The sequence below is a fragment of the Leucoraja erinacea genome, chromosome 2 (genome assembly GCF_028641065.1).
Source record: "Leucoraja erinacea ecotype New England chromosome 2, Leri_hhj_1, whole genome shotgun sequence".
NCBI lineage: Eukaryota > Metazoa > Chordata > Chondrichthyes > Rajiformes > Rajidae > Leucoraja > Leucoraja erinaceus.
The window spans coordinates 50,837,977-50,857,781 of record NC_073378.1 but is presented as its reverse complement, the minus strand read 5'-3'; the positions used below and the strand labels follow the sequence as shown (position 1 = coordinate 50,857,781).

At 44.0% G+C, this 19,805-nt stretch overlaps 1 protein-coding gene across 2 annotated transcripts in view; it reads left to right on the top strand.

Moving 5' to 3' along the window:
* LOC129709989 (polypeptide N-acetylgalactosaminyltransferase 15-like) overlaps positions 1–14,242 on the top strand; it is a 71,962-nt gene extending 57,720 nt beyond the window's left edge. The window contains exons 6-10 of one of the 2 annotated variants that reach the window (XM_055656695.1): positions 558–752; positions 2,661–2,810; positions 4,169–4,270; positions 5,448–5,591; positions 13,072–14,242. In XM_055656695.1, the coding sequence (XP_055512670.1) occupies positions 558–752; positions 2,661–2,810; positions 4,169–4,270; positions 5,448–5,591; positions 13,072–13,221 (741 nt within the window). In that variant the 3' untranslated portion in view covers positions 13,222–14,242. The remainder of the gene's footprint in view (positions 1–557; positions 753–2,660; positions 2,811–4,168; positions 4,271–5,447; positions 5,592–13,071) is intronic. The other variant, XM_055656696.1, reaches the window with a different exon arrangement.
* The last annotated feature ends 5,563 nt before the right edge of the window (positions 14,243–19,805 follow it).

Below are 19,805 nucleotides of genomic sequence, written 5' to 3'. Positions count from 1 at the left end.
TTCCTTCCGCCCACAATATTTAATATGTAAAAGAATATGTGATTCTGTTCCATTCTGTTTGTAGTTTGTTTGGTTGTTTGTTTGTCTTTTTGTTTGTCTTTTTGCACAAAGTCTGCAAGCATTGCCACTTTTCATTTCACTGCACATCTCGTATGTGTATGTGATGAATAAACTTGACTTGACTTGACATGACATTCTGGGCTAGTGCCATTTGCGTGCATTTGGTCCATATTCCACTAAACCCTACTTATCTATACATCTATCCAAATATCTTTTGATCATCATAATTGTATCCACTTTTATAGCTTCCTCTGTCAGCTCATTCCAGATATGGAGTACCCGCTGAGTAAAACAAATTGCCCCTAGAGTTGCTCTTACACTCTCTCTTCTTAAAACGGTCCTTTTTTGAAATCTCTACACTGGGGAAAAGACTGCGAGCATTCCCTTTATCCCTGCCTCCTTTTAATTGTAGTGCTTAGAAATTGTCGGAAACTTCAACTAAAATTTATTAGAAAATTCTAATAAATGTTTATTTTGGATGGTATTTCTTCTTCCAGGTCTGGCTCTGTGGGGGTTCAGTGGAGGTCCTGCCCTGTTCCAGGGTTGGTCATGTGTACCAGAAACATGCCCATAGTTCTCTACCTGATAAAGAGACTGTAATGAAAAACAAAATTCGTGTGGCTGAGATTTGGTTGGATTCCTTCAAGGAAATCTTCTACAAGAGGGACTTGGCTGCATATTTGCTCAGTAAGGTAATAATATTTGCATTGTTCAATTAGAAGCAATACTTATTTCTGGGCAGCTGTTCTGACGGTCACTGACGGCAGCTTTAGGATTTCCTCAATCAGGTGTCAACGTTATAGTTAGATTTCCTCCTTTATAACAAAGTGTACAGAAAGCTTTGATATTGGCCTTACCTGTAATTTTGGATGTTTGTATGTGGTTGCAAACCATATTTGTGGTCAGTCAGTGGCTGGCTAATTTCATTTCTTTGGAACCACATATTGCACACTGATCGTGGAAAATAAACAAATGGAATATTCTATGCTTCCGTTTCATTCCAAAGGAAGCAATGTTGCCATAATTTGTTTACTATGGCACAAAAATGGCTGTAATTCTTTAGAATAAATGATAGGTTGCTTATAATTGATTTCATATTATTACTGTCATTTTTTGCTCAGAGAACCTTATTTGCACAGAGGACCTTATTTGGGATAGTGCTTACTCTTTCCTGTAAATACCATTTATTAGCAATTTTTTGCAATAACTCCTGTGTGATCATAACTGAATCATTTTTTTTTGTCTGAAGGTAACTTGCTTAATTTCCACATGGATGTGAATTAGGTTTTAAATGCTCACGGCATAGTTCATGAAATTACATTGAAATTAACAAAAAAAGATACAAAGTTTGTTTCCCATTTTCGTGGATATCTTTTATGCTGCATTAAAACAAGTGCAGGATGTAAATCCCAGATTCCACCACTCATCTATACAAGGGACAAATTACAGTGAGTAATAAACCTACAAACCCACATGCCTTTTGAAAGTGGAAGAGAACTGGAGCAACAGAGGAAGGTTATGCAATTTTGCATATGCAGGGAGAACATGCAAAGTTCAGGAGAGGACATCCCAAGTCAGGACTGAATCCTGGAAATCACTTAACATAGAAACATAGAAATTAGGTGCAGGAGTAGGCCATTCGGCCCTTCGAGCCTGCACCGCCATTCAATATGATCATGGCTGATCATCCAACTCAGTATCTCGTACCTGCCTTCTCTCCATACCCCCTGATCCCCTTAGCCATATCTAACTCCCTCTTAAATATAGCCAATGAACTGTCCTCAACTACCCTCAAGCTATGTGGCAGCTGCCCGTGTGTCGTTGCCCATCCCCCCCACCACCAAGTTGCATCAAATTGTCCCTCATTTTAGTTCCAAGTGATACACTTCATGATAACAAGGTTTGGTAAAACTTTCACAATGGGATTCATTTATATAGAAAAGAAGGGAGGCTCCAATAGTGACGTTCATGTTTTATCTTCAACCTTACTTTTTTTAAATATACAAAATGTGTTTTTAAGTGTGCAAAATAGGCTTGCAGAATATGGCTTGTTGTAGTCAAGAACCATGAGAAATTGGCTTTCATTGAAGTTTAATATGATCTGATTACCTTTTGGAACATAAGATATTCAAGACAGAAAGATACAGTATGCCTTCTATCTTCCTCGCAGACATGTAATGCAACAGCAGGATTATGAACAAATTACAGCAGTGAATCTCCAACCCTGGCTCCTTGTGTCATTCAACAAAGTACTCAGGTGCTACTCTGATCACTCATACTGTATGCCAAAATATTACTTCCTGAATAGTGCATTACAGAGATTTCAAAAATATTTTTAGGTATGTTTCTTGAAATAAGAATGAAATAAAAATAAGAAATAAGAGCTGGAAAAGCATAGATGATGGTCAGTAAATGATAGAAAGGAAGAGTTAATGTATCATCTAAAACAATTCATCCATAGATGCTGCTTCGCCTGCTGAGTTTCTCCAGCATTTTTGTCCACCTGCGATTTTTTCAGCATCTGCAGTTCCTTCTTAAACATCAGAATTCATAAAATCTGTTTCTCACCATTCATCTGTTTTTCACTGGTATTTCTGCAGGCTGAGATGCCAGACTGTAAGGAACGACTGCAGCTGCAGATGAGACTACGCTGCAAGAATTTTCATTGGTTTTTAAATAACATCTACCCAGAGCTCTATGTGCCCGAAGACAAACCAGGATATTCTGGGGAGGCAAGACAAAGGTTTTTGGTATTTTATCTAACTTTCTGTTTGTAATTCTGACTATTAAGATAAATTAGCAATCAGAAAGGTTTATGCATGATGTTTCTATTGGGAAAGCATCTCAGCTGGATTTTATTTTAAATGGAAACAAAAAATTCTGGAACATTGAGGTTCAGGCTGCATTGTGGAAACCAGTTGAAGACCTTCGTGACATTGGGAAAGGAAGAAAACTATTTGAAATTATGGAAAAAGTGGGGAGATTGTGGATAAGACAAAAGGAATATCTCAGAAACTGAGGTTGTAGTCTCCCAGGTGATTCCAATGTTTGCAGAGGTTAATGAGGGAATTTAGAAAGAGCAAAGCATGTTAAAGCTGTGAAATGCAGGTCAGAGCTATTGCTGAAACCTGGAGTCCACTTTCACTCCCAACATCCTACTCTCACTGATCCCTTTATGACTGTACACTGTTCCAGTGGGAAAATAGGTTGTGGAACAGGATTGCTCTGGCATCCTTGCAGGGACCTGAAAAGCTGAAATAGCTTCCTACCTTATAGAAATATGTGTGAGAAGCAGCACTTTATTTTCTGTCAAGGCATGTTGTGATCTCTCAGAACATGATATTGAGTTCAACATTTTCAAATAACTTACTTTTCCTGTTGGTATCAGAGCAGACCAGTTCTTCTCCAATGTTTTCCAACTGTAATATTAACAGAGGTTTTCTCTCCCCACAGGCATTGCCTATCTGCATTTCATCTTCTATACATTTCTTGCTTTCTCTAATTGCTTCTATAATTATCAACTACGTAGCTTCATCAACATTTGTCACAACAGCAGCCTGACCTCATCCTATCAGGGATATTCCCTTAGTCTTGCTCATTATTCACCACTTTTAAGATTATCATATTTTCCCACTTTTCCAGTTTTGATCAAGGGTCTTCAACCTGTTTATTTTTCCTCAGATGCTGCCCCACCTTGAAGTGTTTCCTGTATTTCTGTTCAAATTTTAGATTTTCAGCATGTGTCTTTTTTTAATTTTCATCTTTTTTTCATTCATCTAATTGTAAACAGACAGCAAGAATTTTAGTAGGGTTTGTAATATGATACAAATAACACATCAAATTTGAAATAATATGCTGCATGTAATTAAAAAAAATCAGGTTATAATATTTATTAGTCTTGCTCTTTGAAGCATCTTGAACGCCACACTCCATATAATAAATCTGATGCATTCTAAATTTAATGAGAAACTATCTGAATAAAGAAATAAAGATACCAAATATTTAATTATTTTCTTTAAATTGTCTAGAATGAGTAGTTCTTTTTCAGAGAAATGGTAAAACATTGAGTAATAATTGTGTTCACATGTATATTTTCTTCTTACTCCAGCTCTATAATATTGGTACAGGTTTCTGTGCAGACTATGAAACTAAATGGAACACCGGTGGATACCCTATTATTCTTGCACCATGCAGTAGCAATGGGAATCAGGTAATACCGATAATACATGATGTTATAAAATAATTTAATTGCAAAATTTCTGGTGAACTTGATGTGTGGCTGAATGGTTAGTAGTGATTCTGTTAAAGATTAATCATTGGTGTGAATATTTGATGAAAATGTCAACCAATGGACAAATGTTTAAGAAGGAACTGCAGATGCTGGAAAATTGAAGGTAGACAAAAATGCTGGAGAAACTCCGCGGGTGAGGCAGAATCTATGGATCTGAAGAAGGGTCTCGACCCGAAAGGTCGCCTATTTCCTTCGCTCCATAGATGCTGCCTCACCCGCTGAGATTCTCCAGCATTTTTGTCTACCTTCAACCAATGGACATTTACTTTCATAATTGAGTGGTATCTCAGGACTCCATTGTGAAGGCCAATGTTCTTAAATTCAATGCAGCTGATTGCCCGTATATGTATTACGTCGAATATCTATAACGTACCGTCCTCCCAGCTCTTGCTTTTAGGTTCTACCCAGATTAGATCCCTGTGAGTATTGAAGTGCCAGGTAATGACATTTTTGAAAAGATGGATTGAATAGAAAAAAAGTCATTTAGTCCCTTGGCCTGTTTCTCCATTCAAAAAGATTATGTTTGATATGTAGTTCATCTCCATACACCCACTTTTGCTCCATGTTTTCTAATTCATTTGATTAACATTGTTTTTATTATCATATTTTATTTTATTTTTAAATTGACCAAATGAATAAACTTCAACACTTCCCTCTTTAAATAAACTGTTTCCTAATGTTACTGTTGAAAAATCCTGGCTCTAATTTTAAACTGTGCTCTCGTCCCAGTCTTAGTGGAAATATTTTCTCTTTATCCAGCTCATCTTCTCAATATCTTACACACTATGATAAAAATCATCCTCTAAATCATAGCAATGGCGTACTTGCTTTAGTATTCTATTCATCAATTAATAAAGTTTGTTGAGTGAATATGTGAACTTTTATTAGTTCACTTGCCAAGTGTAGGGTGAGCCTGTGTTTAAAAAAGGACAACAATGAGTTTAGAGAAAACAAGTAAATATTCAAGAATCTTGATTAATTAATCTTCTAACAGCAGTCTTGATTAGGTCATTCCATAGTAAGTCAATTTTAATCTTAATGAATTAGTACACCACACAGTTGTATTACAAATCTATTCTTTTATTTTAATATACAGCACTTTGAATATAACAGTAGAAGAGAAATCAGGTTTGGTACCGTTGTGGAACTTTGCGTTGATGTCAGAGATGAACAGGTCGTATTACAGAATTGTACCAGAGAGAACAGGATAGAATCACGTCAGCAATGGAATGTACAGAAGGTTTGTCCGTCTACAATAACTTCCTTGACAACTATGCACAACTATTTGGACAGTCTGCAAGTAGGCTCCAATTAATTTAAAGGAACTTAATTTAAAGGAATGTAAAGGAACTTAATTCAAATTGTGATGCAAGACCTTCCAACAATTGAATCTGTAAAGTAATATTCTGTCCTGCTTTTGGCCAGTTAGCTTCAACACCAACACATTTGCCACTTAAAATAGTTTCTGCTTCAAAATCATCCATAATTTTGATTTTCTTTTGTTCTTAACCTTACTTTGCTCCAGGAGTTTGTATCCCAGATTTTTCTCTCTCTAAACACATTTCCCCATCCATGGTACCATTCTAGGAGACCTCTTCTGCATCCTCTTGATGGCCTGGGTATGTTTCCTAAATGTCTGCACATTGAACTGAATCCAATACATAGGTATGTTACAAAACTTGCCTTCAGCAGCGCTGCAGTTCTGTCACTGGCCGTGTGCGCTACTTTGGCGCCTTGGGGGGGGGGGGGGTTAAAATGCGGTTTTCTACCGCCTGTCCTGGATATATTTTCTCGGAGAGCTCGGTAACGCTGAAGATTTGTTCCCACTGTCGGTCTGTGAAAAAATATTTTTTAATTGCTGGACCATTTCAGCGCTGGAGTAAATTAAAAGCCGCTTCTAATGCCGTGAACGGCTACAACGGGGACGGATTTCAGGTACGGGACAGCTAAAGGAAAGCCGTTTATTTTACATATAAACGTGCTTCTTAGGATGACCTTAATCCACATTTTACGTTGCGAAAAGATGATTTAGGCCCCATACGAACCGGCAGTATTTTTCCTGCCGATATGGGGTTTAAATTCTCCGCAACCGCAACGTTCCAATCGATCGCGTTCCACAAAATCCCACTCGCAAGATGATTAAAATGGCCATTAATTTACAGGAATTAAACACTAAATTACTTCCATTTGGACTATAAATTAATGACAATGAGATTTAAAAATCATGTTATATTGTGAATTCTTGTGTGAATGTTATTTGGACACTTAGGCTATTTAAAAATGTTAATCTTTTCTGAAGAAATGGATAGATGTTTAGATCTAGTAATTGAATTTTGTAATTAGCTACAATTGAGTAACTAACTAATCAGATGCTTTAATTTCAGGTCATCCAAGTAAGATTGTTTCATATTTGTTTCAGAATCTACAATAATCGAACATTTATTTCAGTTCTCTTAATTTTTAAGAAAGTTATGGGCTTTTGACTGTCCTCGATCACAGCTTTTGTGTTAAGTCAATGGAAAAGCAATAGGGAACAAGACGCTAATTTCTGAGTATGAAAATGGCCATAACTCTTTTAATATTGAAGATATGAAAGTGAATTAGGTGTCAAATTAAACTACTTTTTATGCTTTATCTGATGGGATAAATTGCAGACTTGATTTTTTAAATCTCAAAATTTTGTAACATTGCTACAATTGACTACAACTGTAGTCAAACCAATATTTTATAGCAATCTGACAACAGTGAACTCACTTTGGTGCACTTTTCTCCGATTGATAGAGCTCAAGATACAATTTGATTATTTTTATTACAGTACCTACTCTGCATCTTCAAAGATCTATTTATATGCACAGGCACCCTCCACCACCACTACACATTTGTTGCAAATCACAAGTTGAACCTGTAGACCCAAATGTCATGTTCAATTTAGAGTGTTTAAATTCATAGAAAATAATGTGATAAAGGACTCTTGATGGGATCATTAAACACAAATTAATTAAAACATTTTGTACAATCAAGATAACTTTAGTGTGCTTCTACTAACACAGAGCTTTAATTTTTTTTAAATTTTATTTCAAAATATACTTTTTTCAAGTATTAAATATATACAATATATCAACCTTGGAAAAAATTCATCCAACATTTTCAGAGGCTATACAAACATTCAATACTGTTTACATACATTGCTCAAATTTCACAAATCTCTACCCCAACCTTGCCACTCATGTGGCCCACTGGCGTGGAATCCCTTCCCTTATTTTGAGGGGCATCTCGACCACACCCTGCCCCCATGTCCAGCAGCAGAAGGACCTTAGACTGTGGTCCTCTCCAACCGACCCTTGGTGTTGGCTGCAGCAATCTTCAATGCATCTCTCAGCACGTACTCCTGCAGTCTGCAGCTGGCTAGTCGGCAACATACCCCGACGGATATCCCGCCCATTCTCCGACGGACATCCCGCCCATTTCCTGACGGACATCTGATTCCCACCCATTGATTTGGACTGCACTACGGATATCGGTGTAGAGCAGTTGGATCCAATTCCTGATTCCCTCCCCAAAGCCCATTTTGGAGAGCACGTCCCTCATGTATGTGTGCGATATCCTGTCGAAGGCCTTCTCCTGGTCTAAGCTGACTAGGACCAAGCTGCCAGCAGCGCCAGGCTGTCTGAGATTTTCCTGCCAGGTACAGCACAGGCTTGATCACTCGTCCCGGAGCAGACTTGACCCGATTGGCGATGGCCTTAGACAGGATCTTGTAATCAACATTCAACAATATGATGGGTCTCCAATTCCTTATGTCATTCATCTCCTCCTTCTGTTTGTAGATTAGGGTGATGCTGCCCTTCTTCAGAATCTGACATGCTGCCGGCTAGAAGCATGTTGGTGTACACTTCCAGCAGGTCCGGGCCCACCCAGTCCCACAGAGCCGAATACAACTCGGCCAGTAAGCATCCGGGAGTTTTATTCGAGTCAAAGGAACGGATGGAGCCAGTCAGCTCCTCTAGGGTCAGTGGTTGGTCAAGACTCTCCCGCTTGCTGTCCTCAAGACCTCTGTGATAGAGGACAGGAAGTTCTGGGAGGACAGGACAGGACATGTCTGTGTTGCCTGTGGTCTTTCTGTCGTACAAATCCGTATAAAAGGATTTGCAGATCCTCAGCATGTCCATCTGCAAGGATGTTACCGAGCCATCCTCCTCCCTAAGGCTGTTCATCACAGAGCTCCCCCTGTGAACCTTATGGAAGAAGAAGTGTGAGCCAGATCATCCTGCCTCACGTGCAGTCTGCAGCTGGACACTTGCTGCAAATCTGTCTGGAGCTGACACAATTCCCTCTGACTGTCTTGCTCTCTGAACCCTTTTAAATATGAAGAACCTCTTGATGTTCTCCTTGGTTGCTTCCCACCAGTGTGTCAGGGAGTCAAAGAGGGGACTCACAGTTCTCCAACATGCGTAGTCCCTCTTTAGCTCCTCAATATTCTCTGGGGTCAACAGCTTCACATTTAACTTCCACGTCCTCCTGCCTGCATTCCGGTCCTCCTGTAGGTGACAGGAAGCCTGAAGGAGGCAGTGGTCAGAGAAGAACATCGGCGTGAGGTCAGTGTGCCTTCGACATGAAGAGGAAGTCTATCTGGACTGAACAGTCCAATCTAGACCAGGTGAACTGTGGCTGAGGCCCGCCTGCAAGGTCGCTGAAAGCGTCGCGCAGCGTCGCGTCTTTTACTGTCTCCATCAGGAGCTTGGAGGTACTGTCCAGTCTGTTGTCGGCACTGGCAGATCGTCCATCCGCATCGATGATGCAGATGAAGTCACTGGCCAGAACGAGCAGCCGGGATATGGCCAGCAGCGGTGGGAGCCGCTGGAGAACAGCCAACCGCTCACTCTGCAAGGGTGAGGCGTACACATTAATCAGCCGGAGCGGAGAGCCACGGTACATTACATCCACCACCAGGAGACACCCCCCAAACACCTCCCTGCCCTCGGTGATGGCGAAGCTCTCTCCCCGCAAGATCCCCAGACCAGAAGCGCGACAGTCATTGCCCCCCGACCATACCGACAGTCCGTGGGGTCACCATCGCGACCACCTCCGATAGCAGCAGCGGTATGGCAGCCCACACTCCTGCAGAAAAGTCACGTCCGCCTTGACCTTGGCCTGGTACTGCAAGGCAATTGCACATCACGCAGTGTTTTTCACACTGCGCACGTTTAGTGATGCTATTTTAATCTCCATCTTACCTATCTATCATATATCTATCATATCATATTATATTCATAAATCTATTAAAACTCTGTGTGTGGGTGTGTGTATGTCATTTTGCCTTTGAAACATATCTCCTCGAAAACCAGATGCTAAAACGCGGAGATTATTACAATTTCGGTAGGGATTTAAGTTACGAGTTCATAAATGCACTCCTCCCTAAATTCAGTCAATTATTTCCCCAGATTTAGAATAAAGTTGTTCACAAAACTCGCTTTTTAAAATATAATCGCTGCTTGCCAGCTGCTGATGTCACAATACCCACATGCCCACCAATACAGGCCCACCTGCCTCCTGGCCCCCCCCCCCCCCCCCCCCGCCGCTGTGGATCAAAGGTGCAGAAACATCGAGAAAGTTCTGCAGAACTTGCTCCGTTCCGCTATAGGATCTCGCTGAACCTTCTCCTCGCTGCCGGCTCGTGAAGCCCCGCCCCTCCCCTCCCATCCCCTGCGCGCTCATTCCAGCTGTGGGTTTCCAGAGAGTCAGAAGCCGGTGCTTCTTTGCTGTCAACGCTCGCTCCTGGGCGAACGCGTCTTGCGTTACCGGCTTTAAAGGGCTGTTGTCACCTGACAGTTATCAACGGCTGCGGGCGTCGCGAGGCCTAGTTACGTCATCACCCCGCCCCTGACGTGCGCTGACATTTGGCTTTCTGACTGCTTCTCCCTTCCACTGTCCATTTGTGTTCTTCTCTGTGAACGAGCAAGTGCTGCAGATCCGGAGGACAGGCGAGATCCTGGGGAGGGGAAGAGGGGGAGTGGGGGGAATTGAGAGAGAGTAGGGAGAGAGAGGGGGGGATGGGGGAGGTGAGGAGGGAGAGTGTGGGAAGAGAGGGAGATGAGTGGGGGTGATAGGAGAGTGGGGGAATAGATGGACTGCCCACACCCCTCTCCCTCCCCCCCCCCTCCCCCACTCTTCCACCTCTCCTTCCCCTCTCTCTCCCCTACCCCATCTCCTACTCTTCTCCCTCTCCCCCCTCCCTCCCCCTTCCCCCCTCTCTTCCCCACCCACCTCTCTCCCTCCCTCCCTTCTCCCCCCCTCCCTTCCCCCCCTCCCCTCTCTCCACTCCCCCTCCTCTCCCCCCCCCCCTCTCTCTCTCCCCCCCCCCCTCTCTACCCCCCTCCTCTACCCCCCCCCCTCCTCCTCTCCCCCTCCCCTCTCCTCCCTCTCTCCCCCCCCCCCTCTCCCTCCCCCCCTCTCTCTCTCCCCCCTACCCCCCTCCCCTCCACCCCCCCCTTCCCCCCTATCCCCCTTCCCTCCCCCCCCCCTCGCAGACCCCTCTCTCTCTCTCCTCCCCTCTCTCTCTCCTCCCATCTCTCTCACCCTTCCTCCCCCACCCACCTTCCCTCTCATCCTCCCCTGCACCCCCTCTCCATCTGTCTCTTGCCCTTGTCTCTGCCCCTTTCTCTGTCTCTCCCCATTCTATCTCTGCCCTCACCCTTCCCTTACCCCCCTCTTTCTTCTCCCATCTCTCTCACCCTTCCTCTTCCACCCTCCCCCCCTCACCCACCCTCCAGCTCATCCTCCCGTCCACCCCCCTCTCCCTCGGTCTCTTGCCCCTCTGTCTCTCCCCATTCTCTCTCTGCCCTCACTCCCTCGCTAGACGCGGCTGCGAGTTGGGGGCTATGCGTCAGCGGTTATGAGGTAAAAGGAGCAAATTAATAATATTAATATAATATCAAGGGGGGTAGTTAGCGTTTGTGCAGGGGGGTAGTTAGTGTGTGTGACGCCGCATGCCGCCCCCCCCGCAACCACATGTTGGGGGAACAGACCCAACAGGTCTGCACTTTGTCTAGTATACTTTTAAAACTCTGTGTGTGTTGGTGGGTGTCATTTTGCCTTTGAAACGTTTTTCCTCGAAAACCAGGTGCAAAAATGTGGAGATTTTTACAATTTCGGTAGGGATTTAACATGATTTCATAAATCCACTCATCTCTAAATTCGGTCAATTATTTCCCCAGATTTTGAATAAAGTTGTTCACAAAACTCACTATTTCAAAAATAATCGCCACTTGCCAGCTGCTAACGTCACAATGCCCACATGCCCACCAATCCAATCCTCTCCCCCCCCCCCCCCCCCCTCCTGCCCCCCCCCCCCCCCCCCCCCCCCCGCTGTGGATTAATGCAACTGCTGTCAACGCGCATGCGCAGTTTTCCACAAGGTAAGTTTGCCCACCCACCCAACCGCTTTTCAAAAGGCGCGGAAAGATTGAGAACGTTCTGCAGCAAAGACCCTACAGCTCAGCTCAGCTCTAGGATCTTTGTTCTGCACATCGCGGTGTCAGCGTCACCTCACGCGCTGAAGAAGTTTTCTCTTCACTGCTGGCGCAGCTTGTGGAGCCCCGCACCTCCCATCCCCTGCCCGCTCACTTCTTTGCTTCGGCATCTCATCCTTCCACGCCACGTCTGGGTACTATTGCGGATACCCTGTCCTCCCACTCCATTTGCTGCTGCCATTCTTACTGGATGAGGTGTTAGGTTGGTTACCCAACCAGCATGGATCCACCTCTAAGCCAGCAACTGACAGACTCCTGGTCACCGACATGACCTCCAATTTCAATCTGTGCCAGATAAGCGATCCACGGTCCTCGACCTGGGACAACCGCCAGAACTGTTCTGATAAGAACCCAAAAAGACCTCTGCCTTTTTGATCACGGTCTCTCCCCTTACACTTGACCTTAGCCAAAAGGTCTCTCCCCTTACACTTGACCTTAGCCAGAAGGCCGAGAAGGTAATAGAAGTTTCACGTCACCTTGTAACTCTGGCAGTTGGCCAGGAAACCCCCAGGTAAATGACATAGAGTACTTTAACAGCCATTATGAGTTGTTTTCCTGCTGAGGACTAGTCTATTTAGGTTGGTTATTTAAAACTGTTCATGAAATTGATTTTTGTACATTGTAACTATGTTTTGGATATGTCTATAATGGAATTTTTTTACATAAATTCATGCATTCTTGTGCAAACATGTCAGAAGAAATTAATTAGAGGGCAGGAGGGTCCAATACAGTATCATTGGCAGCAGCTCACAGAAAGCAGGCAATCTATCAGAAGATCATGAGTAATTTGTCCGTAATTTTCTGTGCGTACCCATAAATGGGCAAAATCCTGTGAACAATACATCTACAGTTTTCCAGTTATATAGTCACTGCATTTGGGGCCATGCCCAATGTTTTCTAATAAAGCAACCCGGCTAAAATTAGCAAAACAATTCAAAAGAGAAAAACCCCAGTAAAATAAATCATTATATTTTTATTTATTCCTTTGAAGTAAACCCCCCGGGAACATTGTGAGAAACAAAATCAGGCAACTAAATTAAAGTAAATAACACTGAAAAGCATTAATTACTGTTGAGAAACAAAGAGAAAAACATACTTTTAAAAGAAAAAAGAAATTACTTGAATTTGAGGCTGATTGGCAACTTCGTCTACATGTAGATACGTAATACATACTTTTATTTTGCTTTGCAGAGTGGAGAAATTATTCATGCCTTTTCTGGGAAATGCATTGAGGCAATAAGGAATGCCACAAGCCAAGACCTGTTTCTAAGGCCATGCAACAAGGATGTCACCCAACAGCTGTGGCGATTTGAGCAACTGTCTGTCATAAATGAGAGATGAGCTGTCGCACCTGATGCCTACTGTGTGATGGCTGCAGTTCATATCCCCCTGCCTAGTCAGGAGCTGTCAAGTATTTCAAGGGTGTGCAGAACTCAAGACTACTGACCACGTGTGCCTTGTACATTGTTTATACTGAAAATCATCACTATTTCCAAGCATCTTTGAAGAGCTGGAAAAGATAATCAAAATAGATTATGTGACATAATTGATCTGTCTAAACTCCACTCACAATTAGGATCAGCAAAAATGAAACTAATTTTCATTCAAAGCAGAATCCGTTGGCTAACATATTGTGTACATTCTTTTTTTTAAATATGTTTCTATTTTGCGGCAGCACTGTGTACTTTAATGATTGAATAAGAAAAAATAAACTTGAACAGCATTCGAATCAAGTTGTCCCATTTTCTGTGTTGATTACTGCCTGTTCATCCTAAAATCAGAAAGCAACCAACGAAAAATATAGTCTTCCGCTAATAATGAGGGTATTTGATATGGTATTTTTATAAACCTGGCCATAATTTACAAGCATCTGTTGAATCAGGGTAATACCGTAGAACTGGAAAATATCAGACTATAACCCCTTGTAGTAGCCATTTAGTTTAACTCAGTATATTATACTTATAACCAGTTACTTTTAATTTTATCTGCCTGTAATTATGTGGGTGGGATTTATACTTAGTCTGAGGCGTGTTTTTGGCTAGAGGATTCTGGCGCAGATGCCCAGATGTTTTAGTTTATTTCGGCGAAGACTATGGGAGGATACAGTTTTCGACCATGAACACGAGCATGATCACGAGTATGATTGAAACATATATATGCTGGAAAACAGAGTGATTTTACTGTTTGTACTACTATAATAAAGAAACTATCAAGAGACTGTTTCTGGAATACTTACCTTTCGACGGCTTTGAATGTCTCATGGAGAGCTCGTGGAATGCGTAACCTTCTGACCCATAGACAGCACATTAGTGACTATCGAGGACTAAATCCTTGAGACGTTGTAAAAACTGTCACTACCGAGTCGAAACTACAGAGGCGGCGCGACTCTGGTCAGCAGCGGCCTCTGCAGCCTGTCCGCGTTTTTATTATTTTTTGTCTATGTTTATATGTAGTTTTTGTTATTTTATGTTGGGGGTGTGTGTGTGGGGGGGTGGGGGTGGGGTGGGAGGGGGGGGGAAACTTTTAAAATTCTCCCTGCACTGGAGACCCGACCTTTTTTTCGTCGGGTCTCAGTTGTCGTTGAGGCCGCAACGAGGAGCGGCCTCCAACAGGAAGAAGCCGGGGACTCAGGTGCCGACTCACCGTCAACGTCGCGGGGCTGGCCGAGTCCGGAGCGGGTGGAGCGGTGGAGGAGCGCTGCTGCTGCTGCTGCTGCTGCTGCCGCTGCTGCTACCGGATAGTCGGAGGCTCCAACGGCAGGTCTGTGGACGGCGGCACCGGGAGCCCGCGGCTCCTTGGAGGGAGACCGTTTTTCAGGGCTCCTGCAACGGCGACTTCTCCCGCCCGAGTTGCGGGGTTGAAGAGCTCCTGGAGCGGGGCCTAGCACCACTGCCCCGCGCGGCTGGAACGGCCGCGGGACACTGCGAGCGCACACCGGGGGCTCCAACATCAAGACCCGGTGTGCGACCTCGCACCACCCGGCGTGGCTTTAATGGCCGCGGGACAATTGCCATCGCCAGCCGGGGGCTTTGACTTTGACTCTGACATCGTGGGGGGGGAGAGTGCAGTGGAGAGATAAGTTTATTTTTTGGCCTTCCATCACAGCTATGTGATGGATGTTTATGTAAAATTGTAAATTATGTTGTGTCTGGGGTCTATTTGTGTGTAATGTATGGCTGCAGAAACGGCATTTCATTTGGACCTCCAGGGGTCCAAATGACAATTAAATAGACTATTGACTATTGACTAGACTATTGAAAACTACCGTACTACCAGGAGGTAGAAGATTAGTCCCATAAAAGAGGGACAGAAGATTGGACTGGATCTCTGTGAGAGATTACTGCCAGAAGAACTGGTTCCGTAGAAGAGGAACTGAAGAAGCTAAATCTCTGCCAGAGATTGTAGCTTGACCCGGTTTAGAGCATACCCGCCGGTAGGTTAATTGACACAGCCACTCGACTTATCTGAAGATTGAAAACTTCACTGATTGTGCAATCGTGAGTAATCTCCCGAGACTGCGAGCTCTTGATGGTAAGTCCGCAGGCCGCGGTTGGAGTGATCCCAGGCAAGCGATCAGCTCAAATGTTAAGTCCACGCCCCGCGGTGGGAATCAAGTCAGTGCGAGGAGGCCTCCAGCTCCATTGATGGTAGGCCGCAGAGCGACCGGCGATGCGACCTGAAAATTAATCGCATCTCCGGCAAGGTAAGAAACTGAAAAAAAGATTTCCCCGACCCCTGCATAAAACAAACCAGAGAACATTTACACAAACTTTTAACACACTAAAATTTAAAAAAAAACTTTAAAACAGACAGACTGTTGGCGGGGCTGCCAATCGAGCTTTGCAAGGCTGGTCGTGGGGCACACTATCTCCAGCCTCCCAGACAGTTTAAGACCATTGCAATTCACCTACTGCCGCAACTGCCCAAGGCAGATGCCATTTCCCTGGCCCTTCAAGGGCATCTATGTCCCAGTCCAATTTATTGACTGTAGCTCTGCCTTCAACACTATAACCCTAACCAACCTCACCTGGACCCAGGAGTTAACACCCTACACTGCAACTGGATCCGCAACCTCCTGATCCACAATCAGTGAAGATAAGTAACAACATGTCCCCCACAATAATTCTTAACACCGGTGACCCCCCACCCCCATGTATTTTCGAGCCAAGGGTCTGTAAGGGTATAAAAGAGGGGAGAGCACAAATGGAGTGTGCCCATCTTCTGGGATAGCATATTGGAGTGTGCTGATCTTCTGGAGTTCTATTCGCATGAGGCTGATGAGTTCGAATGAGTAGAGACAAGGATCGGACCAGGTATTGGGCTAGGTATTATATTGATGTTGTACAATAAAGAGAGTTGGATTTCCAGTGTTCGTATTCGGTGTTTGACTGAACCAGACTAGGGGGGTAAGATTAGGACCGGAATTACAGGTATATGGAATGAATTAGGCACGGGTAGTAGATAAGGCAGGTACGATAACAATATTTAAAAGACATTTGGACAGGCATAAGGATAGGAAAGGTTTAGAGGGATATGGGCCAAACGCAGGCAGGTGGGACTAGTGTAGATAGGGTGTCTTGGACAGCATCGGCATGTTGAGCCGAAGGGCCCGTTTCCCTGCTGTATCTTTAATCGCTCTACTATTTTTAATAGTATCATTTGGTCTGTTTATAGTATCTGATCCGATTGGATAGCATATAAAACAATGCTTATCACTGTACCTCGGTATATGTGACATAATAAACCACAACCCTTTAAGGGCCTGTCCCACTTGGGCGACCTAATCCACGAGTTCTGGCGAGTTTGCCCTTGACTCATATTCGCAGCATGGTCGACACGAGGTCGTAGGAAGTCTTCGTAACTCTTCTTCATGCTCGAGAGTGGTCTCTGCGTACTCGAGGCCTCAGCTAGGTCGCGGCGTTTTTTTCAATATTTTAAAAAATGCCTGCGAGTAAAAAAAGGTCGCCATGGAAAAAAAATTGATACTTTTTTTACTCATAGGTTTAGTCGTAGTAGGTCGGCATGTTAGTCGTAGGTAATCGAGGGTAGTCAAAGGTAGTCGTAGATAGTCTTCATCATAGTCGAAGGGAGATCGAAGGAGGTCATCTTCACTTTCCACTATTCTGTGTCCAATTTTCCTGAAGTTAGTCGTAGCTAGTCATAGCTTGTTGAAGCTGGTCTTCAACATAGTTGAAGGAGGTCTTCTACATAGTCGAAGGAGGTCTTCAACGTAATTTTTTCAAACTTTTCTAAACTCGCCAATTAGGTTGCCCAAATGGGACAGCCCTTTTAGCATTCACAATACCATTTTGCATGAAATAATGTCCCACCACAGTAGGCTCTAAACCCACATTTAAACCTCCTTAGAGACTTTCTTGCTGTACATCTTTATTCCAGGCTGGAATTTTAGAAAGTTTAAAGAATACATCCTTTGGATAACATAGATGACATAATAGTTAAATACAGTAGATTTGCCCATCTGAAATGCTATGCTCATTGGACACATAACACCATAAAAACCCCAGCCTAGCCACTCTGCTCCACAATGATCCAAGCCACAAGAGTACATTTCCAAATTCAAACAAGAGTGATGGAGATGGGAAAAGGGTGGGTGCAAGTGTAGGGACTGCTTGCTAAATATAAAAGGAACAGATTTGAGCAAAGAAGTAAATACAGTATTGACACACCTCAATGGTGAACACTGACTGAAGACTCCACACATCTTTTGTTAAAACCCATTTTGAACATTAATAGAGTGACATCTAGTGACTACAATTATAATGACAATACATAAAAAGGGGAGAGAGGTGTCAAAATAGTCCCGTTTAATTTGAATGCAAGTCAAGTCAAGAGAGTTTATTGTCATGTGTCCCAGATAGGACAATGAAATTCTTGCTTGCTGCAGCACAACAGAATATTGTTGGCATAAATACAGATCAGATCAGTGTGTCCATATATATCGTAGAATATATATATATACAAACAGTTATATACACACACTGAGTGGATGTTAGTAGCAAAGTTGATGGAGAAAGTATCAGAGAAAGAGTTGGGCAGTGATGCCAGAGTAGGTTTGGAACAAGGGCTGGCCTACATAGCCAACAAAAAGGATAGGCATCGGTGGGGCGATTGCTCCTGGCTATACCTTTGATTTGTAGAAAATGAGAGGAATGAAAAGAGAAGTTGCTCAGGATAAGAACATGTTCTGTCAGGCAAAGGAGAGTGTTTGTAGAGGGTAATAGTTTGGATCTATGTTCTGAAGACAAACAAGGGGTCTTAGGCCTTCTTAATAGGGAATGGAAGTATAAACTTTTTGTTTTTTGAGGTCTTTTGATGTGGGGGTGGGGGAAGGAGGAAACTGTATTTCTCGGTCCCTACCTGATCGGAGATGCGGCTTTCCTCCAAGCCGCATCTTCGCCCCTTCCTCGCGGCCTATCAGCGGAACTAGAGCGGAGTTTCCTGCCGGGACCGGCCAGAACCTCAGCTTCGGCTGCGGCACAGTGCTGAAGCACCAGCACGGGGCGGGCGATGCCTTACCCGGGCTTTCCTCCGAGCCGCATCTTCGCCCATTCCTCACGGCCTACCAGCGGAACTAGAGCGGCGTTTCCTGCCGGGACCGGCCAGAACCTCAGCTTCGGCTGCGGCACAGAGCTGAAGCACCAGCACGGAGCAGGCGATGCCTTACCCGGGTCGCCGCGTGGTAAGCTCCGGAGTGCTGGGACCGCCCACTCCAACATCACGGAGCTGTAGTCGCGGAGCGTCCAGCTGCGGGCGGCGCTGAGTTTAAACACCGCGGAGCCTGGGATCTCCCGCCGAGATTGTCAGTGTTGGAGCTCCGACCAGCGCGGCCTGTGGACTTCGGGAGCCACGGTCTCTGGCAGCAAGCGGCCGTTCCAGGCCGCTGAGAGTGTTCCTCCGACGCCGGAGCTCCATCAACCGGTGAGAGGGCCTGAAACATCGGGCCGACGTCGCGGTGACTGCGGAGGCTTCAAATAGACCCCGACCACGGGTGAACAGAAGAAGAGGACTGGACTTTGCTGCTTTCCCTCACAGTGGGAACTATTGTGGGGGGATGTTTTTTATGTTTAATGTCAAGTTCTTTAATGTTGTGTTTTATTTTTATTGGTGTGCTGCAAATGGCAACTCAAATTTCACTGCACCAAAAATGGTGTATGTGACAATAAATGTCCTTTGTCCCTTGTCCTTTGATATAGGTCCTGGACATCCATGTTAAGTTGAGGCAGTGGGGACCAGGGAAATTGTTGTTCTTAAAGTGCAAGGTTTCCAGAGCATAATCAGAAGTGACTGGTTAAATGGAACAAGATATAATTAAGATATGAGGAGATACGTTCAGTGGGAGGGAGACAAGAGGGAGCACTACTTTTCTATACAATCTGAAGTTAGGGAAATATGTTTCTGTACATCTCTGTACCGTAGGGACTCAGTTAAACTGTGTAGATTGAGGTTGGGACACTGGGTTAAATTACTATTTGTGCATTGTAGGGAAACATGTTTCTGGCTTGTGTGAATGTGGGAGTAATGAGACAGTTAAGCATGTTTTCCTAGAATGTAAAAAGTACAGGGTAGAAAGAAAAGTATTGTTTGTTAGACTGACAGGACTTGGAGTTGAGGCTTTTTCTGTTTCATCTTTGTTTGGACACAGTGAGAAACATCAACTGATATCCAGGGCTGTTCTTCAATTCCTGCAAGTTACAGGACTGTATGTAAGAATTTAGTTCAAACTTCGACCTGTGGAGGGCAGTAATACGCTTAGCAGCGTCTACACTGCCGGAATCCTATATAAGAAGACAAGAGGGAGGCAGAAACATGGAGTCTAACAGAGCAGTCCTGTTTGTGGTTCTTGGGTAGTAGATGGAAATGGACATGGAGGGCTTGGGGAACTGTTAGGTTAGAGGCTGTGGAAG